Source organism: Pinus tabuliformis, chromosome 6 (assembly GCF_031772625.1).
Source record: "Pinus tabuliformis cultivar Carrire ecotype Pingquan chromosome 6, CPIR1, whole genome shotgun sequence".
Classification (NCBI taxonomy): Eukaryota; Viridiplantae; Streptophyta; class Pinopsida; order Pinales; family Pinaceae; genus Pinus; species Pinus tabuliformis.
The window spans coordinates 1,484,754,113-1,484,776,504 of NC_142292.1; the positions used below are offsets into that span (position 1 = coordinate 1,484,754,113).

General features: G+C 37.2%; 1 protein-coding gene across 2 annotated transcripts in view; it reads left to right on the forward strand.

The window, feature by feature from the left end:
* LOC149264240 (uncharacterized) overlaps positions 1-22,392 on the forward strand; it is a 35,703-nt gene that overhangs the window by 7,826 nt on the left and 5,485 nt on the right. The window contains exons 12-18 of one of the 2 annotated variants that reach the window (XM_089427859.1): positions 11,364-11,512; positions 11,608-11,678; positions 11,767-11,940; positions 12,086-12,157; positions 13,998-14,069; positions 19,863-19,964; positions 20,056-20,145. In XM_089427859.1, the coding sequence (XP_089283985.1) occupies positions 11,364-11,512; positions 11,608-11,678; positions 11,767-11,940; positions 12,086-12,157; positions 13,998-14,069; positions 19,863-19,964; positions 20,056-20,145 (730 nt within the window). The remainder of the gene's footprint in view (positions 1-11,363; positions 11,513-11,607; positions 11,679-11,766; positions 11,941-12,085; positions 12,158-13,997; positions 14,070-19,862; positions 19,965-20,055; positions 20,146-22,392) is intronic. The other variant, XM_089427866.1, reaches the window with a different exon arrangement.

Below are 22,392 nucleotides of genomic sequence, written 5' to 3' on the forward strand. Positions count from 1 at the left end.
CCTTTGAGGTACATATTTGTCATTGTTATAGTTTTCTTTGCAATTTTGTTTTGATACAAAACATAATTTGAAGTAGAAGTATAGTTAGAAGACAATTACATAGCAAGGTTGGCCAATATTGCATAGCTACAATTTACTAGAAATTGTACACAACAAGGATAACTAATCCAACATAGTAAAGAACATTTGATAAATTGTACACAACAAGGATAACTAATCCTAGGAGGACTTGTGTGGCATGCGTGGAACCAAATGGTTCTTGAAATGCCTACATTGTAAAACTTGTAATCAACAAAGATCTTATGGTGAAATAGAGCAAGGACAATTATCAAAATTTCATAAGTCTCCATGTAGCATTACAAGTTGATCATCGAAGCCTAGGGATATTTTAGAAATGAAGTTTTTATAGTCTTAACATCCAAATCCATCCCTCTAGTTCATTAGGAGACTATGCTCAAGACCATGGAAAATGTTAGGTCCCTTGGTCTTAGTAATTTCTTATGCTCATTTTATAATTTCATTAGGACTTTAGTGGCCCATATGTAGTCAATGTATATAAAGAAATTTGAACCCACCCTTTCATTAAGACCCTTGACTAAGGAACTCAAGGCCATGGCAAATGATAAGTTCTTTCGTCTTGGTCATTTTTCATGTCTATTTTATAATGCCACTTGGGATTTTATTGGTTGAGATGTGCTCAATGTAAATAAAGAGGCCATTGGAGATCAATCCTTGAGAAGCATTATCAACCAACAAAATATCAAATTTTGTCAAGGAAAGGAAGAACTTGAAAGTAATTGCATTGAGAGGCACATTTTATGGCATAGGTTAGGGAGAAGTGTAATGTAATAAATATTTGTAATGCTAACGTGACACATGCCAACCAATAAAAATTAAAAATATAAAAGAATCTTGGATGCTTTATCCTAGGAATCAGTTCATTTATGTAGGGTGTACTATTCTAAGCATCTCGGGGTTTGTCCATCCTATCCTAGGTGTGACATTGTTGTGTTCTTTTTTTTTATAACTTGGGTATTTATTCTAGGTTGAGCCATTGCTATTCACTTTTACTTCTTTTCAATGAATAAAGAAAGCAATTGTGATTTTGATTTCTTTATAGTTTAGTTTTTGCTCTTCATATTTTTTGTTAGTTATGCATTTGTAGTGTTGAAAATGGTAGCATGGAAGGTCTTCTTGACTTGTGCCTTAGTAAAGAAAGACCACGATTAGTCTATCCTTTAGCATGTGCCATGGACGAGTCCGTGGAGATAGGACAAGTTCATGGAGTTAGTTTATTTGTGCACAAAGTTGGAGGGATAATTAAGCGGACTTCCAAGTGGCAGTTCAAATTTAGAAGGGAATAAGTTGGAGAGCTTTAGTCTTGATTGAAGCAAGGACATGTTACACTAGCAGTTGACTTAGTTAACAAGTTGAACTCAACTTGTTTTCGAAAATTGTGCTTGCCAGATATAGCATGGTCGAATTGCTTAAAAGGATGACAATGGCACAAGTTTCATCATTATTATTTGCATGAGTTAGTGTGTGTGAGCTCTTTTCTTGTGGCATGCGTATTATTGAGTACCAAGTGTGCATAGATTAAGTGATTTGTGCTACAAAATAGGAGGCCTTGTGTGCATGAATTTAGGAGCCAAGAAGAGAGGCTAGTGCACAAGGATTTCAGGGTTGGTTGTGCACAAAGGATATGAGCTTGATCAAGTAAGTTTTAGGGAAAATCCAGGCTAGATTAGTAGGAGAACAACTCTGTTATCAATAGACAGATTGCCTTGTATTTGATCTATATACTCTATCAATAAAATACCACAACAAGGAGAGGGTTTTCTTAGTTGGGCTCCCCAAGAAAAATATTGTGTTCTTGTGTGACTTTGTTATTTCTCTCTGTGTTTTTTTATTTCATTGCTTATCTATTGTTGAGAAAGTTTGTCTTGGTGAAAATAAATTAGTTCCCAGTTGTTTATTATAGCAGTTGTAGAATTTTGTGGAAAATCTACATGGTATCAGAGCAAAGATTAGAATAAAGACTAGCATCAAAAAAATCATATTTGTGAAGAATAGAGCTTAGTTTGTGAAGAGTAGTTCTTTGGACAAGGATGATGGCTTACCAAGGATTGAGAGCAAATCATTGTTTGTCATGAATGCTATTCTGCTACCACAAGATCCCCAACAGTTGGCCCAACATATACTAAGAACGATATCCAGGCAAAGAGGATTACTCTAGAGGGTGTCAAAGATCATATGATTCATATCATTCCTCATCTCTTGGAGAAGAAGACAACATATGAGCTGTTTCAAGCCATCTTTCAACTATTTTAGGGGTGCTAGTGATGCTAGGAAGCTTGCTCTAAAGGAGAAGGTAAGGAGTATCCAGATGATACAAGGAGAGCCCATTGTCACATATCTTTCAAAGTTCACTTAGGTTCGAGATGAGATAGGTGGTGTGGGTGTCACTGTACCAGAGTGTGACCTAGTCAGCGTTGCTCTGCTAGGACTTCATAAGTCATGGTATGGTTTCTAGGTTGCAATGAGTGGCAAAGAACTTTCCCAGTTGGGAAAGGTTATGGACTGATTGCATTTAGGAAGAGATTTGGAGGGGGACCAGAGATGGTAGATCAACAGAGACAGATTACGAGGAGGACTTTGCCTTGGTAGGCAAAGCCAAGGGCAAGAAAGGCAAAGGGAAGGTTGAGTCCAGTCAGAAGGGCAAGAAAACGGAGAAGGATTTGAGCAAGATCAAGTTCTTTTGTTGCCATGAGTTTGGGCACTATGCTACTAAGTGTCCTAATCAAAAGAAGGAATTTAGAAAGAATCATGTTGTTGCATCAATTGAGGTAGATGGGTTTGCTTCTCAGTTTGAGAAAGACTTCTCATTGATAGCTTGCATGCCAAGCTCATTAGGCAGTAGCACGTGGTATATTGATTTCAAAGCGTCCTTCTACATCACTAGGAACAAGGAGTATTTTACCTAGTTGAAGGAGAAGGACATGCAGTGCCAGATCGAGCTACGAGATGATGGAAAGTACGCATCTAGTGGAGTTGGTACTGTTAGATTTGAGAGGGAGTTTGGGAGCCCTCTCCATCTCAGGGAGGTCCTCTATGTTCCAAGGCTGAAGAAGAACCTCGTCTCAGTTGTTGCCCTTGAGGACAAGGGCTATGATATGATCTTCAACGGAGATAAGGCGTACCTCAAGCACTTGGCTTTTGGATTAGTGAAGTAGATAGGTGTGAGGATGAAGAATCTCTACAAGTTGTAGGTAGAGACTTGCACAACCTTGAGCAACAAGGCAAGTAGTGAGCACAATAGAGATGTTGGAGAACTTTGGCATAGGCGTATGGGACACTCACATCATGGGGCACTGATGATTCTTTAATAGATAACCACAGGATTACCAACATGCAACTTTGATAGGAATGATGTGTGCAAGCGGTGCACACTTTGGCAAGTATGTCAAGACTTATTTTCAGGGTTGGGACAACAGAGCTAAAGGGATTTTGGAGCTAGTGCATTCAGCTGTATGTGGGCCCTTCTCTTCTCCATCTCTTATGAGACACATGTATTATGTTACTTTCATTGATGATTATTCTTGGAAACTTTGAATTTTTTATGAAGAAGAAAGATGAGGTCTTAATCAAGTTCATGGAGTTTATTGCCTTGGTAGAAAACCAGATTGGGAAGAAGATCAAGGTAGTGAGGAGTGACAATGGTGGGGAATATATCTCTAATGCCTTCAAGGATTTGTGTGCCAAGAAGGGCATTAGGAGAGAGCTGATAACACCCCATACCCCTCAGTAGAATGGGGTGGTTGAGAGGAAGAACCACAATATTGTTGGAGTGGCCAAGGCCATGTTGCATGATCAGGGCGTGCCTATGTTCTTGTGGGCAAAGGCATGCAACACTTTAGTATTTGTGTAAAATAGGAGTCAACGCAGGGTGCATGGATGAGTTACACTAGAGGAGGCTTTCACAGACAAGAATCTTGATGTTTCGCACTTTTGTAACTTTGGCACAAAAGCTTATTGCCATGTGTCCAAAGATAGCAGGAAGAAGTTGGACCCCACAACAGAATAGGGGATTTTTGCGGGATATAGTGAGATAGCTTAGGCATACATGGTGTATCTACTAGGACTCAAGAAGACAATTATCAAGCGGGATGTGAGGTTTGAAGAGGACATGGCTCTGAGGGATTCCTTAGAGTGAGAGCAGGTTGGAGTACCTGAGATGGAGGAGCTACTTGTTCCGAAGGAGGAGCCTCAACTAGAATCACAACCAGGTGGTGAGAGGGCCACACATTAGGATGCAGAGTAGGATGATAAGGAGGAGAGACCAGGAAGAGAACAAATAGCTACTGAGTTAGAGACTCTTGGCATAAGGAGGAAGAGAGCCAAGAGGGTTGATAGGTTGATTTAGGGGGCCGAGGAGCATGTTAAGGCTCCTATCACCACACTCAGGCAGAGCAAGCAACCGTAGAGGTACACAAGATATATGGCGCTGATGATAGAGTTGGGGAACACTGAGGCTTCTTCTTATAAGGAGGCAACTTCTCAGCAAGTTTGACAGGATGTCGTGGTGGAGGGATATTCCTCCATCATGAAGAATGATGTTTGGGAGATTGTTCCACAACCTGAGTTCAAATAAGTAGTAGGCTCATGTTGGCTGTAGAAGGTGAAGCATGGAGCAAATGGGAGTGTGGAGAAGTACAAGGCCATATTTGTGGCCAAGGGTTTCTCACAGGTTGAGGGCATAGACTATGATGAGACCTTTGCCCCAGTAGCATGGTATTCATCCATTAGGACTATTTTGGCACTTGCAACATAGATGGTGATGGATGTGATGACAATATTCCTCAAAGAGTGGTTGAGGAGGAGATTTATATGGAGTAGCCAGAGGGGTTTGAGCAGTTCAGTAGAGACATGCATGTGTGCAGGTTGAAGAGAGCTCTTAATGGGCTTAACTAGTCTCTGAGAGCATGGTACACACGTATTGACAACTACCTTTGAGGGTTGGGCTTCACTAAGAGTGAGGTGGATGCCAACTTGTACTACATCATGGTTGGAGGGCTTCTGCTCATTTTAGTGGTCTATGTTGATGACCTTATATTGATTGAAGCAGACAACTTGATCCAAAATAGCAAGGAGGACCTTACAAGGGAGTTTGAGATGAAGGATATGGGGCTTATGCATTATTTCCAAGGATTGGAGGTTTGGCAAGGTGATGGTGAGATATTTGTGGGGCAAGGGAAGTACACTACAAAGATTCTCTGGAGATTTCATATGCAGGATTGCAGGCCCATGGCCATGCCTCTGGTCACAAACTGGAGGAAGGTGGATGCTAGCAAAGTAGAGCGAGTAGATGCTACAATATACAAGCAACTCGTTAGGTCATTGATGTACTTGGTCAACACACGACTTGATATTTGTTTTGTAGTCAACCAGCGGAGTCAGTTCATGATGGAACCGACTAGAGTTCACTGTGTTGTTGCAAAGCATGTTTTTAGGTATGCCAGAGGCATATAGATCCAAAGATAGTAAGAGTACTTCAGGTGGTATCTTCAACATTGGGTCAACAATTCTTTCCTAGTACAACAAGAAGCAAAGATCAACTGCACTCAATTCAACAGAGGTCGAGTACATGGCTGCTTGTTTGGTAGCGTGCAAGGCTATTTGGGTGAGGAAGCTGCTTGTGGGATTTTTCAGATAGGTAATTGAGCTTATTGTGATACACTGTGATAATTAGAGTTGCATAAACCTCTCTAAGAACCCAGTGTTTCATGATCACTCTCAGCATATTGAGATTAGGTATCATCATCCAGAGATTGTGCGTAGAAAGGGATAGTGAAGCTATCGTACATTCCAACAGGGGAGTAAACAACAGATATCTTGAACATGGCATTGGCCAAAAGTAGTTTTGTCTATTTCAGAGACAAGTTGGGAGTTGTACAAAATCCCTTCCTTGCTAAGGGGGAGTGTTGAAAATGGTAGTGTGGAAGGTATTCTTGACTCATGCCTTAGTCAAGAAAGACCATAATCAGTCCTTCCTTTAGCATGGATGAGTTCGTGGAGACTGGACAAGTTCATGCTGTTAGTTTATTCATGCGTAGAGTTGGAGGGACAACTAAGTAGACTTCCAAGTGCTAGTTCAAATTTAGAATGGAATGAGTTGGAGAGCTTCAGTCTTGGTTGAAGCAGGGACATGGTACACTAGCAGTTGAATTAGTTAACAAGTCGAACTCAACTTGTGTTCTAAAATTGCACTTGCCAGATATAACATGATTGAATTCTTTAAAAGGACGATGAAGGCACAAGTATCATCATTATTGTTTGCATGAGTTAGTGTGTGTGAGCTCCTTGCTTGTCGTGTGCGTATTTTTGAATACCAACTGTGCATAGATTGAGGGATTTGCATTACAAAATAGGAGGCCGTGCACGCATGAATTTAGGAGCCAAGAAGAGAGGCTAGTGCACAAGGATTTCAGGCCTGGTTGTGCACAAAGGATAGGAGTTGTAATCAAGTAAGTTTTAGGGCAAGTCTAGGCTAGATTATCTGAAGAACATCCATATTCTCAATAGATAGATTGCCTTGTATTTGATCTATATACTCTATCAATAAAATACCATAGCAAGGAGAGGGTTTTCCTAGCTGTGTTTCACAAAAAAAACAGTGTTATTTTGTGGTATTTTGTGATTGTGCTATTTATCTCAGTGTTTTTTATTTTGCTACTTATCCTTTGTTGAGAAATTCAGTGTTTTGGTGAAAATAAATTAGTTTTAGATTGTTCATTATAGTAGTTGCAGAATTTTGTGGAAAATCTCCATGTAGATGTAGTATATAAACTTACAATTTCCATAGGTTTCAAGTTTTAAAGCCATCTAGGTATTTAGTCTTGTAAGTTTGTTTATTGTGTACTAAAATCAACAAAACTAACTTAAATTAGTTTCAACCCTAGATTTATGAAGCGTTGAAAGGGATGAAATATCCTTAAGTTTCTACACCCTGAAAAAACATTTGTACCTCAAGATATTTGATCCCTCTCGATGCTTGATAGATTTGAGGTTTAGATGTTTCTGTCCATAATGATTTGTAGTTAGATAACCATAAAACATCTAGTGTCAATTATAATAAAATTATTTATATAGTTGAGATTATGGAATTTCTTTTTGTAACATTGAGATAAGATGGGATAATGTTATTAATGTCTAACAAACAACCATTAAATAGGGAAACAAGACTAGAGAGTCTTTTTCAATAGTTAGTTATTAAATGGACAGTGGGAGTGTCTAGAACTCATGCTAAAACATTACAAAAAAAAACAGATAACTAACAATAAAGGAGAGAGTAGCATGGTCTATTTAAAATAAAAGAGGACATCCTTTGGAGAGCAATGCAAAGTCGAATGACATCCTTGCAAAGCATTCTAGGCTTAGGGGGCTTTATTTCATAATCCTAGGAGGAGTTGTTGGGTGAAATGAATTGTCTCTATTAACATTAGAGGTTGGGGGGTAACACCTGATGATAGATTTCTTTTTGCTTGATTAGATTTGGTGTGTAGTACTTTGTATGGTATAGGTTTGACTTTGATATGGATCATTGCCTCTTGGATGTATAACACTAGGCATTTCTAGTTGTGATGGTCAAAGAAAATTAAAAGAAAATCAAAAGGGAACCACTTGAGTTAAAAATAGGTGGCGGAAGAATCCATGAATTGATATTTGTCTCAAACAAAGGGATGTGCTAGTTTATCTTGATTCGTAGATGTTGGGAGAAAAAGTTGCAACTGCTTAAGGTGGAGATATATCATATAACATCTAAAAATGATGAAATGATGTCTAACAAATAACCAAGAAATAGGGCAACAAGATTAAAGAGTACAAATAGTTGTTAATAGACTATTGGGGTTTCTAGAACATTGTTAGGTGCTAAAAATTTACTAAAAAGGATATGTATAGTTAACACTAGAAGAGAGAGTAGCATGATCTAGTTAAAGTAGAAGAAGACAATCTTAAAGAGACATGAGGCATCATTGTTGATCATAGGTAACCTTATAGATGTCCTTTGTAGAGCATTTGAGGTTGAAGGGGCTTGGAAGGAGCTTTGGAGTGAAATGAGTTGTTTCTCCTAATATTAGATTTAGAGGGGGGGATTCTTGATTGAAATTCTGTTACTTGACCAAACTTGGTTAGTAGTATTGGTGAAAGAAAACTGAAAGGGAACCCTTTGAGCAAATAAGTAGGAGAATAGCCCCCAATTCTCATAATATGGAAAATAGATGCTAACATTTGCAAATCCTCTCAAACTAATAGATGTCGTGGTTCATTTTGATTTATATGGTGGGAGTAAAACTTGCAATTGGTTGAGGCGGAGCTTGAGGCCATGTACCCAATAGTGCTAAATGTAGTCAGGGTGAATTATGAGATCTTGCACTTGCATGGAATGTAAATAGTAAAATCCCATCTTGGGGGCCAAGAGTTTTTAAGGTGTCAATGCATCAAAGAAATCCCATCTTGTGGGTTTGATGATGGTGTCAAAAAGCTACATCTTCATTGGGATGTCTTGAAAATGCAAATGGAAATATTGGTATGTGATTAAGTCCAAGGAAGCATATCATTTTTTTAGTTGGAGATGAAAAATGGAATCTACAGTGATTTGAGGGGTTGTCAAGTGGACCCACAACTATATGTATGCTTTGGAAATATCCACTTTGAGCTTGTAGAAAAAGAAGTGGCAGTGCTGTAAAGATTCCAAAGATCACACTTCTCTTATAGAGCCTTGGAAGGATCATAATGGGGGACTTGGGGGGGTTTAATGCTTGCAACTTCTGGGACAAGGACACCCTCAAGATTGAATCAAGAGATTTTTGAAAGTCTACTAAACATGAGATTTTAAGAGATTGGTGCTTGGCTTGATCAATAATAACTTGAGTGTGAAAACGTGACTGGGCATTTGGTAGGAGCTTTTGGATAGGAACTATTTCTTGATTGAAAAATCAAGGGGATGATGCATTGTGACCATTACTGGGAAAGTCCAAGCAAGTCACATAGTTGAAGAGATCAATAATGTTGGATATAAGAGAATCCACACTATGCTTCAGGAATTTGACTTGAAAGTTCCCATCATCAGTTGCTCTACTTGAATCAAAGCCTTGATGCCTCTCTCATGAGGAAAGAGTGAAGATGTGGCGATGAAAGGGACAAGGGTAGGGTGTTGAGTTTGTAAATTGTAGGAGGTAACAGGTGAGAATGTTTGTAAGTGTTTGATAGAAGGGGGTGTTACTAGGGAGAGGGCCATGCCAAAAATATTCGGGAGATTGCAAGGCTGTGCCAAAAATATCGAATGGATGTCTTGGAGGAAGGTTCAGGATATGGACAAACTGAAGATATATATGCATAGCGTTACACATTTTTAAACCCAAAATTCATTGGGCAATTTCATTGAGGGTGGACAGGTTTCTTGTGATGTATATGGTATGGGGATAAATGTCTAAGGCTTATGTTGTATATGGCATTGAAAAGTGAGATTTTTGGTCTTAAGCATTTTAAGGTTGGAAAATAGGTTGAAAATAGGAAGGAGATGTAGCATCTAGATGTTGTAGGCAACTACATATTCAACATTGAAATTTTTATAAGTGTGTATGTTATCTAGCAGGTAGGGTGAGGTTGAGGGTGAGGAGGGGGAACCTTGTAGGTGAAAGGAATGAAGGCATGGTTAACAATGGGGAATAGAGGGGAGACATAGAGGACTTGGATTTGAGGTAATATAGCTTGGGTTACCAAGAAATAGTTGAAAACATTGACACAACCACTATGAGGACATCTTGTGTACTTGTTAGACTTTGGGTAGCATGGGAACTCCTTGTGAATGATAATATTTGCCAAGTTGAGAGAAGGTGCCCCCATAGTTTGGATGAGGTTGGAAGCATCAACTAAAACTCGATGAATCGCAACAGTAATTGGAATTTGGGTCTACCTAGCTATGGATTTGTGCTTGGGAGGGTTCCCTGTGATGAATATCGAGAGGTCTTTGAGTAAAGTTCTAAGGTGAGGGTTACAAATAAAATGTAGTGTGTGGAGCATGAAACTTGAGGATACAAGGTTAAAGTACCAAATGGCTTTGAACATGATATGAAGAGGTGGGGTGGTTGTGTTCCATTGAACCTATACTCACGTGAACCTGGGATGTATCTCAGAAGCAACCATTACACTTTGGACCGGAGACTGTTGCTGCCGAGATAAACCACTTCACCAAAATGCTGAATCTTGTGATTTCTTCATGGGAGTGCAGTGGGTCAGAGCCATAACTCTATTTAAAATACATTATGAAAAAACCAATGACCAAGTTGAATGGCCTTTTGTTCTAGCCATCTTGCAGATATTAGTTCTAAAACCTCATTTCTTGAAGGCTGTGAAAAGCTTGTTTTGAGAGTCTTCAACATGTTTATTCCAATTTATCCTCATGAGTGGTACAATACTTCCATCTGTTTCTTCCTTGGTCTCTCAAGGATATTCCACCATGGTGTCAGAGCCATAATTCAGAACTCTATTCATTAAAGTACACTTTGAAAAAACCTATGACCAAGTTTAATGGCATTCCATTTTAGCCATCTTGGAGATAGCAGTTTTAAGCCCTTATTTCTTGAAGACTGTGGAAAGCTTTCTTTGAGAGGCTTCACCATGCTTATTCCAATTTATCCTTATGAGTGGTGGATTACCTTCATCTGCTGCTTCCTTGGTCTCTCAAGGATCTTCCACCATGTCTATTTACTGACACAGTTTACCAGATCACCACATTTGAAAATATTCTCAGTCACCACATTTGAAAATATTCTCAGTAGACTTGGGTTTCCACAACTGTATCTCATTTCTTATCATTTGTCTGGTATCAACCATTTCAATGCTTGGTTGAAGGTACACTTTGCTTTATGCCTTAAAATTATTCGTATGAAGTTGTAGCACATATTAATCATAATGAACAATCAAGTGGCAAGCCTAAATTCAGAGCAATTAAGCAAGATGAAGATCTAGTATCCACTTAATTGAGAACTATGCTCAGTTATGGCTTGTGAGGTATCGTTTCTGGTGTTCTCTGGGTGATTTGTCTGATGTCATTTTTGACAAAACCAAAAGTTCAATCTGCTGCTGCATCCGAATTTCATAGCAAGCTGCACTATGCTGATAATTGTTAATGGAATGGGGCTGCCTGTTTGTTAGTTTATTGTAATTTTGAACAATTCTTCAATTATAGTGATGTCTTTCAATGTGCATGCAAACATACATCTCAACCTTTTGGGCAATGTTCTTGGTAAAAGTGTACCTGTGTATGATTACCATAATTTTTAACTTTTGTTATTTTACAGGGGTCCATCTTATGGCTCTCGAGGGAAAGTGCTGTTGGCGTTTGAAGAGAATGGATCATCTAAACTTGGTGTACGATTTGATAGTCCAATTCCAGAGGGTGTTGACCTTGGTGGTCTATGTGAAGAAGATCATGGTTTCTTCTGTAGTGGTAATATCCTGGCACCAAAAGAACTCCCTTTTATGTATTGATTTATTGCAGTATTTACAAGACTTCATTAAATATTACATTTATTTTGTTAACAGCAAATGAACTTCGGTTAGAAAGTTCTGCTGCAGAGGATATGGACAAGCTAGTGATCAATGCACTTTTTGAGGTAGTTTCTCTTTATATTTCAATGAAATGTGATGTGATCATACGGTTATACTCTGGGTAAGTTTTAAATATTCTGCTTTGTTTTCTAGGTTGTGACGAGCGAAAGTAAGAATGGGCCTCTGATTCTTTTCATGAAAGATGTTGAAAAGTCAATTGTAAGCAATTTAGATTTTCATTCCGCCTTAAAAAGTAAACTCGAGACGCTGGCTGATAGCATTGCAGTTATTGGGTCACACACGCAGGCTGACAGTAGAAAAGAAAAGGTATTTTTGTTGTTGTTGGTGTACACTGATTGCTTGCACTGGTACTGGAAGTTTGAGTTTATACAGAGGTTTTGGCTTCTGTTTGAGTTTATACAGAGTTAAGTTATTCATTTTTTCTGAGTTGCGGGTAATTTTTACTTGGCAGTCGCATCCTGGGGGTCTTTTGTTCACTAAATTTGGAAGCAATCAAACTGCTCTCCTGGACTTGGCTTTTCCAGTAAGTTTACTGTAATTGTTTGGACAAGATATTTGTTTGAGTATCCAGAAATTTACATTCCCCAGTCAATCATTTGAAATGAGGTGTGTTGTTTGTGTTATGAGTTTTTTTTAAGCATATGAATACATTCAGTGAACTCCTCATTTAGAGGTGGTTCAATGGGCATTGACTGATGTGCTTTATCTGATGTCAATATGATGTCAATATCTTCAAGGTTATATAGAATGCTGGTGCTCTTTGCTTATGCAGAGATAACTGTAAATCTTTGTCTTAGATGTGGTATTTTTATTAATTTGACATCCACAGATGTGGTAGCAGTTAGAAGCTAGACATAAGTCTTTCACATATCGAACATCCAACTTATTAAATTATTTGTACGTTGAGAATGTTCTAAATTTATCCTGCTACACTACAGTGAGTCCTTGTCATGCAATTAACATTGCAATCAGCTTTCTATGCTACCTTTGAGATATAGACTTGCTTGGAAGTTTATTAAACACCAAGGACGTGCAGGAGTAGACTGGTATTTTTAATGTGCTTTTCATGTTTTGGTACAATGCAGAACTCTTCTAACGTTTGGGTGAATATGATAGTTGTATAAATTTCCAAACCCACAGTAATATATTTGCATTATTTCTACAGATGTATAGCACATACACAAAGGGCATTGACATCTGCAGTTCATTAGGATAGATTCTACAAGGAACATATTTTAACGCAATTAATTAGCTTTCTGAAAATGCTGCTCTTCCATACAAATGTGAGATCCTTCCATGTTCCATATTTCAATCATGAGCCTTGGATCACCTTTTCCCAGGCGGGGGCAAAGAATTTATGGTATGTAGTTTTGTTGTGTTCCAGCAAGGCTTTGAAAGGTCTTGTCTTTCAATGGACACATGCATTTGTACATGCCTGTGGCAAGTAATATATGGATATAGATAAGATATAGATTTAACTGTTTTCACTAGAAAAATAAAACATTGGTTTTTCATTAAAATTAGGTAAACCATTTATTCTTATTACAATAAATGGAGGCAGCCTTATAATTTCTAACTTTGTTTCTAGCATAGACAGATCATCATTTTTCATTAAAATTAGGTAAAACATTTTTCTTATTACAATAAATGGAGGCAGCCTTATAATTTCTAACTTTGTTTCTAGCATAGACAGATCATCATGGATATTTATTTACAGTTTCAATATGAGAAACAATATGCTTTTGTAAGTATGAATTAGAGACCTTCCATCCTCTTAAAGCAATTGATTACTCAACATACATAGTAGATAAAAACATCAATGTAACATTATTTTTTCAGCTCTTTACACATTGACAATTAACCATGGTCATTACTTTACATCATATGAATATTGGACAACAAATAGAATGCTTAAATAATGAAATATTTTGCTTGATAATTCAGTTCCCACTTTCGAAGTCTCTCAAATGACAATAAATTTTATCAAGCTTTTCAACCATGGTTTTCACAAAATAAAATTTGCACCAAATCCTCTAATTGTCATATTCAATTATTGGAACCAACGATTGCTAACCTTCCCCCAACCTCTTTCAAATAGAGAGTTGTTGACTAAACCAAGAATTGAGGGGAGAGGAAGAGATCTAGGGTCCAGTCTGAGAAGGTGTGCAATTAGAGTACCATCCTCAGACCTTCTTAGAGTCTCTAATGCCATAGGTGGATGTGGTGTGTGAATCGATTGAAGCAAATTTAGCTTTGATCGGAGTTAATCTTGGAGGTGGTGGGAATTTACGAACGAACACTATTGGAGAATTTAATCTCTTCATCTTCCTCCCTCGTCTTGAACCAATCTGCGTTTCTTGCAGGTGGTTTCGAGGACAAGGGAGAAATATTGGTCAAGAGGAGGGAGGGGACAAGGCAAGAGGAGGCGAATCCAGGTGAGACATTCTGTCTCTTCTCTTGATGAGATTGAAATGGTTGAAGCGGAGAGTTAGTTAAATTAGGGTTTTTTACAAATTGCTCTGAGGCTTTATGCCCTCCGAATATTCATTCAAAAATGGGATATTAGTAATTAGAAAAAGAATAATATTTTATATGACATTTTGTTTATATGGGAAATAGCTTTTTCTTATCTTTCTAAAGATGGATGACTATCATAATATTGATAACAAATTATAGGCCTTGTGGAAGGTCCTTGTTAAAAAGTTTTACCTTGGTCACCTAATATTAATATTTCTTTGGAAAAAAATATAATGAGATGACACGAGTTATAGGTCAAAGTGCTCTAACCAACCTTGTAAAGTGTTTCTCCCCATTATGATTAGGAGGTTGTTATTAGCCTCTTTTATAAGAGAGCATTAGCTAGAGGAAATTAGATGTTTGATAGGATCTAGAGTTACGATATGTTAAGTTTTAGGATCGGAGGACTTGATGCTTGTTATTATTGTAAAAAATCTACTTATATTATAAAAGTTACGACCTATATCGGTTCCTAGAAAAAAAACCTTTTTCATTAAAAGATGATATTTAAAACTAATATATCCAAAGTTATCTCCCGTGTCATTTGTTACACAATTTTGATGATCCACTTGAGCTAGTTGAGGGCTTATCAACACTCAAGGCAGGACATGATATTTAGATGTTGAGCTTTGTAGGAGATCCCTAGCGGGAAGCAATGCTAGGGATACTAGATTGATCACCTCGTTTTTATTTGATCTTGTATATTATGGGCACTAAACACCCATTAAATGTTGTCAGTTAAGGAGTGTTCTTCCCAATATGTCGCGATTATAGTACCTTAGTATTCGTTTGGGCATCATGGATCTATTTTTATTTCATATCGATTTTGTTTTACTTTCGCCTCCTTTAGGGAACACAAGGACAAGCATGCATTTCCAACTAACTTTTAATTAATGGAGGTTGTTTGCCTTTGATGTTATGGGAATCTCTAGGGGAGGCACCTTACTTCCTTTGATTACTAACCAACCTAGGTTTCTCAACTTTGGACATTCTTCCATGGATTTTTAGACATTGTATTAGCCCTTTTAGAGTGTTGCTTATTGACACAACTTTGTTTCCAATTCAAGCATTGATGCAAATGTGACAACATTGATCTCGTCTTGATTTTGGTGATTGTCTTCATCTTTCTTTATTCATTTAGGTTTCTCCCATCTCACTATGTTTTCAATCCCAATTTATAAACATTGTTTAAGCGAGGGTTTAGCTATTTTTCCCTTTCAAAATCATAGAAATGGTGCATTCAAAGATGAGGGCAATAAAAATATTGCATTGGTGAAGAAGGGCACTATTGCTTGTAAAGCTCTTTTATCATTTTTCAATCATAATAATTCTTTGGGAAGATGCAATCATTATTTTTCAATCATAATAATTCTTGGGAAGATGCAATCATTATCATTGTGCCATCAATTACAATAAAGCTTGTGGGTATTATTTGGAATAACCCAACATAAAAGGCAGTCATCCATTGAGAGGGTAGAAAGGGAAAGTTGCGAAAAGCATTGGAAAATGTGCTTTCATCCAATTTTCATTGGCAAGGTGCTTTCATCTGATCTAATTGATGATAAAAATATCCATTAAAAGTTTTTGATATTAGGCAAAAGTATTTCTTAGGGACTGGACACTTATATGCACTCCCAAGGAATATAGGTTTATGTAAAGAAAAAGAAACAAAATTGAGACTGATTTGAATTAAATGACTAAATAATTCCTAAGTGCTATTGATGACATTATAAGAATTAGAATGAATACTCTTAGGATTTTGGAGGCCAAATTTTGGTAGAAATTGAATATTCTCGATTGAAATGCAATGGTCTTGGAAACCTAGATAGAAAGACAATGATTGGAATGTTCAGAAAACAACAGACAAGAAATTTATGTTCTTCAAGAACTCAAAGTTGTTGGTTTCAAGACTACTACTTTGGAGTTTATTTGGAGGGAATGACTTCTCTCCATTCTTTGGATGATGAAGGGATGGAAGGTCTTGTTATTTTATGTTTTAACAATATTGCATGGGTGAAGAAGGGCACTATTGCTTGCAAACTTCTCTCTTTTTTGTGTTCCAATCATACTAGGACTTGGGAAGATGCCTAAGTTGCCTTTGTGCCATCAACTTTGGTAAAACCCAAGGGAGTGTCATTTGGAATCACCACACACAAAGGGCATGTGGCCAATGAAAAGTGTGGAAAGTGAAAGTTACCAAAGCATTGACACAATGCTTTCATCCAATCTAAATAATAATAAAACATCCCTGAAATTTGATGTATTTGATATTGGGTAAAAGCCTATGATAGGGTTCAGAGACCTAGCATAAAGATTCCTAGAGAGTATGGCTTATGTAAAGAAAATGGAAGTGAGACCAATTTGAATCAAATGACTAAATAGTTCCCAACTGTGGGGGATCGAATTTCAAAAATAGAATGAATACTTATAGAATTTTAGAGTCCAAAGATAGAAGAAAACGGTTATCCTTAATTGAAATGCAAGGGGAATGAAAACCAAAATTGAGAGGTAGTGATTTGAATGTTTATACATGATAGACGAGCAATCTGTTTCTGTCATCAAGTTGTGAAAGTTGGTTTTAACTTCTCTACTGTAATGGTGTTTATTTGGAGGGAAGTGACTTCTCTCCCTTCTTTGGATGAGTAAGGGATGGGAAGTCTCATTATTTAAAATTTAGGTAGTTCAATTACAAAATCAATTTGTTAATAAAGAGTTGTTAATTTTTATGCTTGTTAGGTCCTGAAAGGTGAACAAGAACCCTAGGTTTTTGAGGATGATTTTAACATGATTGAAGATAGCTTTGATAAATCTTGAATACCTTGCCTTTTTGTAGGGAAGAATAAAACAAATCGATTGAGTTTAAAAGACACCATAATTTTTGGCTTACCTTCAATGGAAATTTATGTTTTATTCATATAACATTGGTTTTCTCGGTGTAATAATTAGAGGACAGATACAGTGGGTAATAGACATTGAAACATGTTGTAGAATAATTAAATGCATCTTGGTTATGACATCTTTTGCCTTAATTGTTGCTACTAGTGGAATGCTCATTGAGCTTGAGCAATTAGGTTGAAACTGATCGCCTTGGATGAGGTAATCTAGCATTCTATCCACAATCCTCTCTTGCTATAACCATCATCATACAAGGCAGCATAATACCACATATAGAGGTTAAAATTGAGTACAAAACACCAAATTGTGTGCATTTTGTGAGGTAAGGATGATTTTGCTTAGTAGAGCACATGAATGAATATTTACTCTAATTCTCTTTGCCTACCAATGAACTATCAACATTTGTGTGAAGTGAGCTAGACTTCACAATTTTTCTTCTTCTTGTAATTTTATAATAAAAAGTAATAAAAGTTCTTACAACCAGATACTGAAAAACAAGGTAAAATTTAACATTCAATAAAATTCAATCAAATGAATAAGGGTGGTAAGTATCTTTCACCCTTGCATACTAAGATCCTTCTCTTTGGGTTGATTCTTGAACACTTGATTGATGTATCACCCTGACCACCAATTTCATAGCAATATGATCACCAATTTCAAACCTCCTATTTCACCTTTACCTCAGTAAAATTCACGAAGAGGTTGACACAATGGACAGGGAGTTTACAAATTATATGGGAACGATTCATCTTCCTAGTTGAAACATTGTTTGTTACAATGTGTACCAAATTTTACTCTATTGCCTCTTTAGAGAGGCCCATTAAATATGTACAATCCTTTATGTTAAAATGTTATCCATAACATTTCAATATCAGCATCCTTTTTGGGCCAGAAAAATAATATATTAATGGGGAGTCCATGATTAATATTTATCCAACAATTTGACACAATTGAGACCTCTAGATCTCTCAAACTATCTCTAATATGATGTAATCATGCCTTAATGTTTGCACTCTCAGAAACGAATACTACAATCTTCAATTTTCAAAAAATGGGTTGCTATATCCTTTGGTGCATGATTTGCAAAAGTGGTGACCACCTCTTTTCAATAAGCAAGCCTACGCTTATTGAATGCTACACTAATTGGAAAGAAAAATCATTCTATTGATGCATCAAAATTAGTCCTACCCTATTGTTCAACCCAAATTTCTTTAACTAGATATCTATCCAACAAATTTTCTTATTCTTCTTGAAACATCTTAAAAAATCCGTGGTGTTTTATGGTATGTGGTATCATCAATATGTTTTGAAACAAGTTATTGTACAAAATTGCAGTACATGGATATTGTAAACTTTCATATTAATCAGATAAGACCATGGAAGTAGGTTAATGGGAATAAAATATACATCTAGTGTGAATACAATGTGGGAGCGCAAAAGCAAAAGGAAAAGGAAAAAGTGCAGCCTTGAGCTAATTAGTAGGTCTAACTAAAACAAAATCCACAAGTAATGTCATAAATATAGGAGTGTTTTCGATTCAATATCTTGGTGCTGCTCAAGAAAATGAGGCAATTTGTTAGTCTCTTAGTCTTGATGACCAAGATCGAAGGGAGTGGCTGGGGTGCTTGCTAGTTGTTGGAGTTATTGGGCACCATACTGGGATCTGATTATATGATCTTGTGGGGGGCAGAAGAATGAGGGAGCCTCTCTCCTAACATCCAAGGTCGAAGGAAAGAGGCCTCTATAGAACTTACGCTACTTTTTGAAATTGGGATGTAGTCTGATGGGTTTGAGGTGCCCTACTCAAGGTCTGTCTGGGGTTGATTTGTCCGTCACTATGATGATGTGCAGTTAGAGGTTTGGTTTGGCCCCATGGAACTGGTGTTAAGGATATTGATTGACATCCCAGGGGGAAGTTTAGGGGAAAAACGGGGTCTCACCACTTTGTGGTCTACAATATGCTGAAGGTCCCTTTGTCCCTTGTGCTTTGATCCACTGCCTGTCCTACTCAGTGAGCAGAAACATTAAAGACTCTAATTCATGCAATTTTTGCAGTGATGACACTTGATACCTCAAAAGTTATAATGCATTCCATGCTCCCATGACGACACTTGTGCTTCAAATTGGTACCCTGACTCTATAAATTCATGTCTTATTCTGAATGAAGCAGATACAAAATTTGGCGCTTGTTATGGTTATGGCCTATTTTCTATGTAGGGTACACAAATGTAGACTAATGGGATATGCTGTTTATTTCCTACTCCCCTGCTTTGAGCAACCTTGGATCTTTAAGGAGAGGATTAATTGGAGGGGGCGCTGGTCACCAAGATTGATATGAGCGAAATTATGAGTAGATAGAACACATTGATTGAGAATTTGTAAGTAGCCAGTGCAGATATCCTAAGCGATTGTGAAAGGTGGGTGTCTATTTAAGCATGAAGTTTCTCTTGAGCTTTGAGCTTTGTCAACAGTGAACACAATACAAAATCTCTGTTCTGCAAAAAATGTGCCAAGTTATATTCCATTGTTACATAGGATAAGAGCAAATATCACATGAGCAAACATTCTACAACTCCATGTAATAAAATTAATTGATAGTCAGGATTGTTTGACTGTACAGTGTGCATGGCCATCGTATTGTTCTAATGTTGATACAGATTCCTACTTTGCTGTCTTTAAATTTAGGACTAATTTTGATTTTGATTCGAGTTTTACAGTATTCTTCTGAAATTTGAATCCAAAATTTAAACAATTGAACCTCTATCTTCTTATTATTATCTTATATGGATGATGTGCTGAATTTTGGAAAAATGCAGGATAACTTTGGGAGGTTACATGAACGAAACAAAGAAGCTCCAAAGGCAATGAAGCTTTTGTCTAAACTCTTTCCTAACAAAGTGACTGTGCAGATGCCTCAGGTATTTAAATATTCTTCATTGTTCAAATATATGATGGATATTGTTGCGTACATCAATTCCATACATAACAAATTTCTCATTTTAAATACAGGAAGAATCCCTAATTGTTGATTGGAAACATCAATTAGAGCGTGATGTTGAAACACTTAAAGCAAAGGCAAATCTTGCAAGCATTCGCAATGTAAGTTGTATTTTGTTTCTTATGTTGTTGCTTCATTTATTTTAGTCAAATTTTGGAATGCCTTTTCTGTATGGAATTCTTAGCAAATTTAAATTCAGTTTTTAACTTACTAACAATGAATTGGGCAAGAAATTGTCAAGCTCTTTTTTACTTGGCCTACCATAATCCTTCAAACTAGCGGTTTTGTCACTTGTGTGATGGGATCTTCCTACCATTTAATCCGAACTAGCTTCCCCTTTCTTTCCTTCTTGGCCCCGGAGCATCAACCATATTAAAGTACCATAGACAAACCAGTGAGCTTTTGGAAGTTTATCAGCTTTCCACTTCCAAAGTTGTGTTCTTTCTTTTGCAATGCAGGTCATATGAATATTTACTAATTGCAAAATTGACATTAATCCCTATGGTGTGTCTATTCTCTCAATTCTAATCGATGACAACAACATAGAGAGAGACTAGATTTGATACATCTCCCATTCATCGTTGGTTGGTGTGTGTTGGGGGGGGGGGAGTAAAAATGCCTGCATTTTGCCAAATAAAGTTCAATGAACTTTTGAAAAGAAAACCCAAAGCTTTTTTTTTCCGTATTGTAGACAAAATGTCTAAATTTTGGAGTAAGGATCCCTCCTACATTGCATCCTGATACGTTCATTGGGTTAGAAAGAAATGGAATCCATGTTACCCTTAACGTTATCACCTAGACCAGTTATAATTTTGGAGTTCAAAGTTGATGGCATGGTGGAATTTTTGGGTTTTATTTTGGCCTCATTGGGGTTAAAAGACTCCTAGGATTCCAAGAGAGGACACAAACAGTGTGCCTTTTGTTGTGGCCTCCAAGGGTGACATTTCGAGGGGATTGCATCGGGTCCTTGACTGTGGATGAGGCCATTGGCTTTCTTCTAGCTATCCCAACAGAAGTCAAAGGATTGCTATCTTGTGCCTTTTGGGCTATCGTAGCCTGTGTCTTGTGAATTCGTTTGGACCACTTGAACCCATACATCTTCAATGTCCTTGTTTGAGGCATACTTGCAAATATTGGCAATTCGAGTCTTTGAACTCACTGATACTTGGTGGAAAAAATCATGATATTTTGAGGGGTATGAAAGTGTCACTATATTTTGAAAATATTATGATATGTTGTCAAAATATCACAAGCTGATGTAAAATATTGGGGATATTTTGAAAATTTTGGATTTTTTTGTCCACTTTAAAGAGAAAAAGCAGGGGATTGAAAGCAAAAGGGTTATTCACTGTTATATCCTAATATTTTTTTTAGTTTCCTGATACTCTATTATTTCTGATAAGTTTCTTTTCAGTCTCTTGGCAATATATTCACCAACATGATATTTGCAACATTGGGACATTGAAGAGCGTGAGGTGCTGGGTGAGAGCCTTTCCTTTTCAAGGTCTTTAGACAAGTTAATTTTAAGGCAGAACCTCTTCTGAGGAGGAGGTTTTGAGAACCTTCTAGGTTGATGGCAGATTTAGTTGCCCAGATAATTTTGATATAAAGGAATGAACTAAATTGCATGGACAGGCCAGGAATTTTTTCCCTTACAGGACAACAGAGCTGTGGACACTGCTTAGCCGAAAAGTCCTAACCAATGGGAGAGTGCAACAAAAGTATTCATGCATAACCAAGTGCTGCAAGATGTGATACCTCAACATGCAGACTATTTGGAAATGAAATATAAACTGGCCTTTAGTCAGGTTTCTGCTACTTTAGGAATGCCAGCGATGTAGTTTCCACATCTCAATCCAGTCCTAAATCAGGATAATCTCATAGTCTCGTGACATATATTCTCATATTATGAAACAGTAATATCAATAAAAATTTCATCAGGCTTGTTTAAATTTACCTTGTGATACACCCTGTGGATGAATTTCGGGTGTCTTTTTGGGGGCACCATTGTATGCTTGCTTTTCAATCACGGAATTGTTGTGGATAACCACAGCAAAATGATCTGTTCTATGGCCTTGATTGAGCTATTAATGGTGCTTAGAGGATCGACAGCGGCAAGTGCTATCAATAATTGACCATCATAGGTCAGCTAATCTGGATGGATGGCTGTAAATGTTGAAAAATGGACTGTACCAGCAAGAAAGCATGTGTACTACAGCACCCCACCTTGATAATTTTTTCATGAATAGATAAGGACTTCTTTTTTGTCTATTTTCTTGAAAGAGATTTTAAATCTGGCCCAATTTATCTCTTACATAGTTATTTGTGTAACCATGGCAGAACTCATA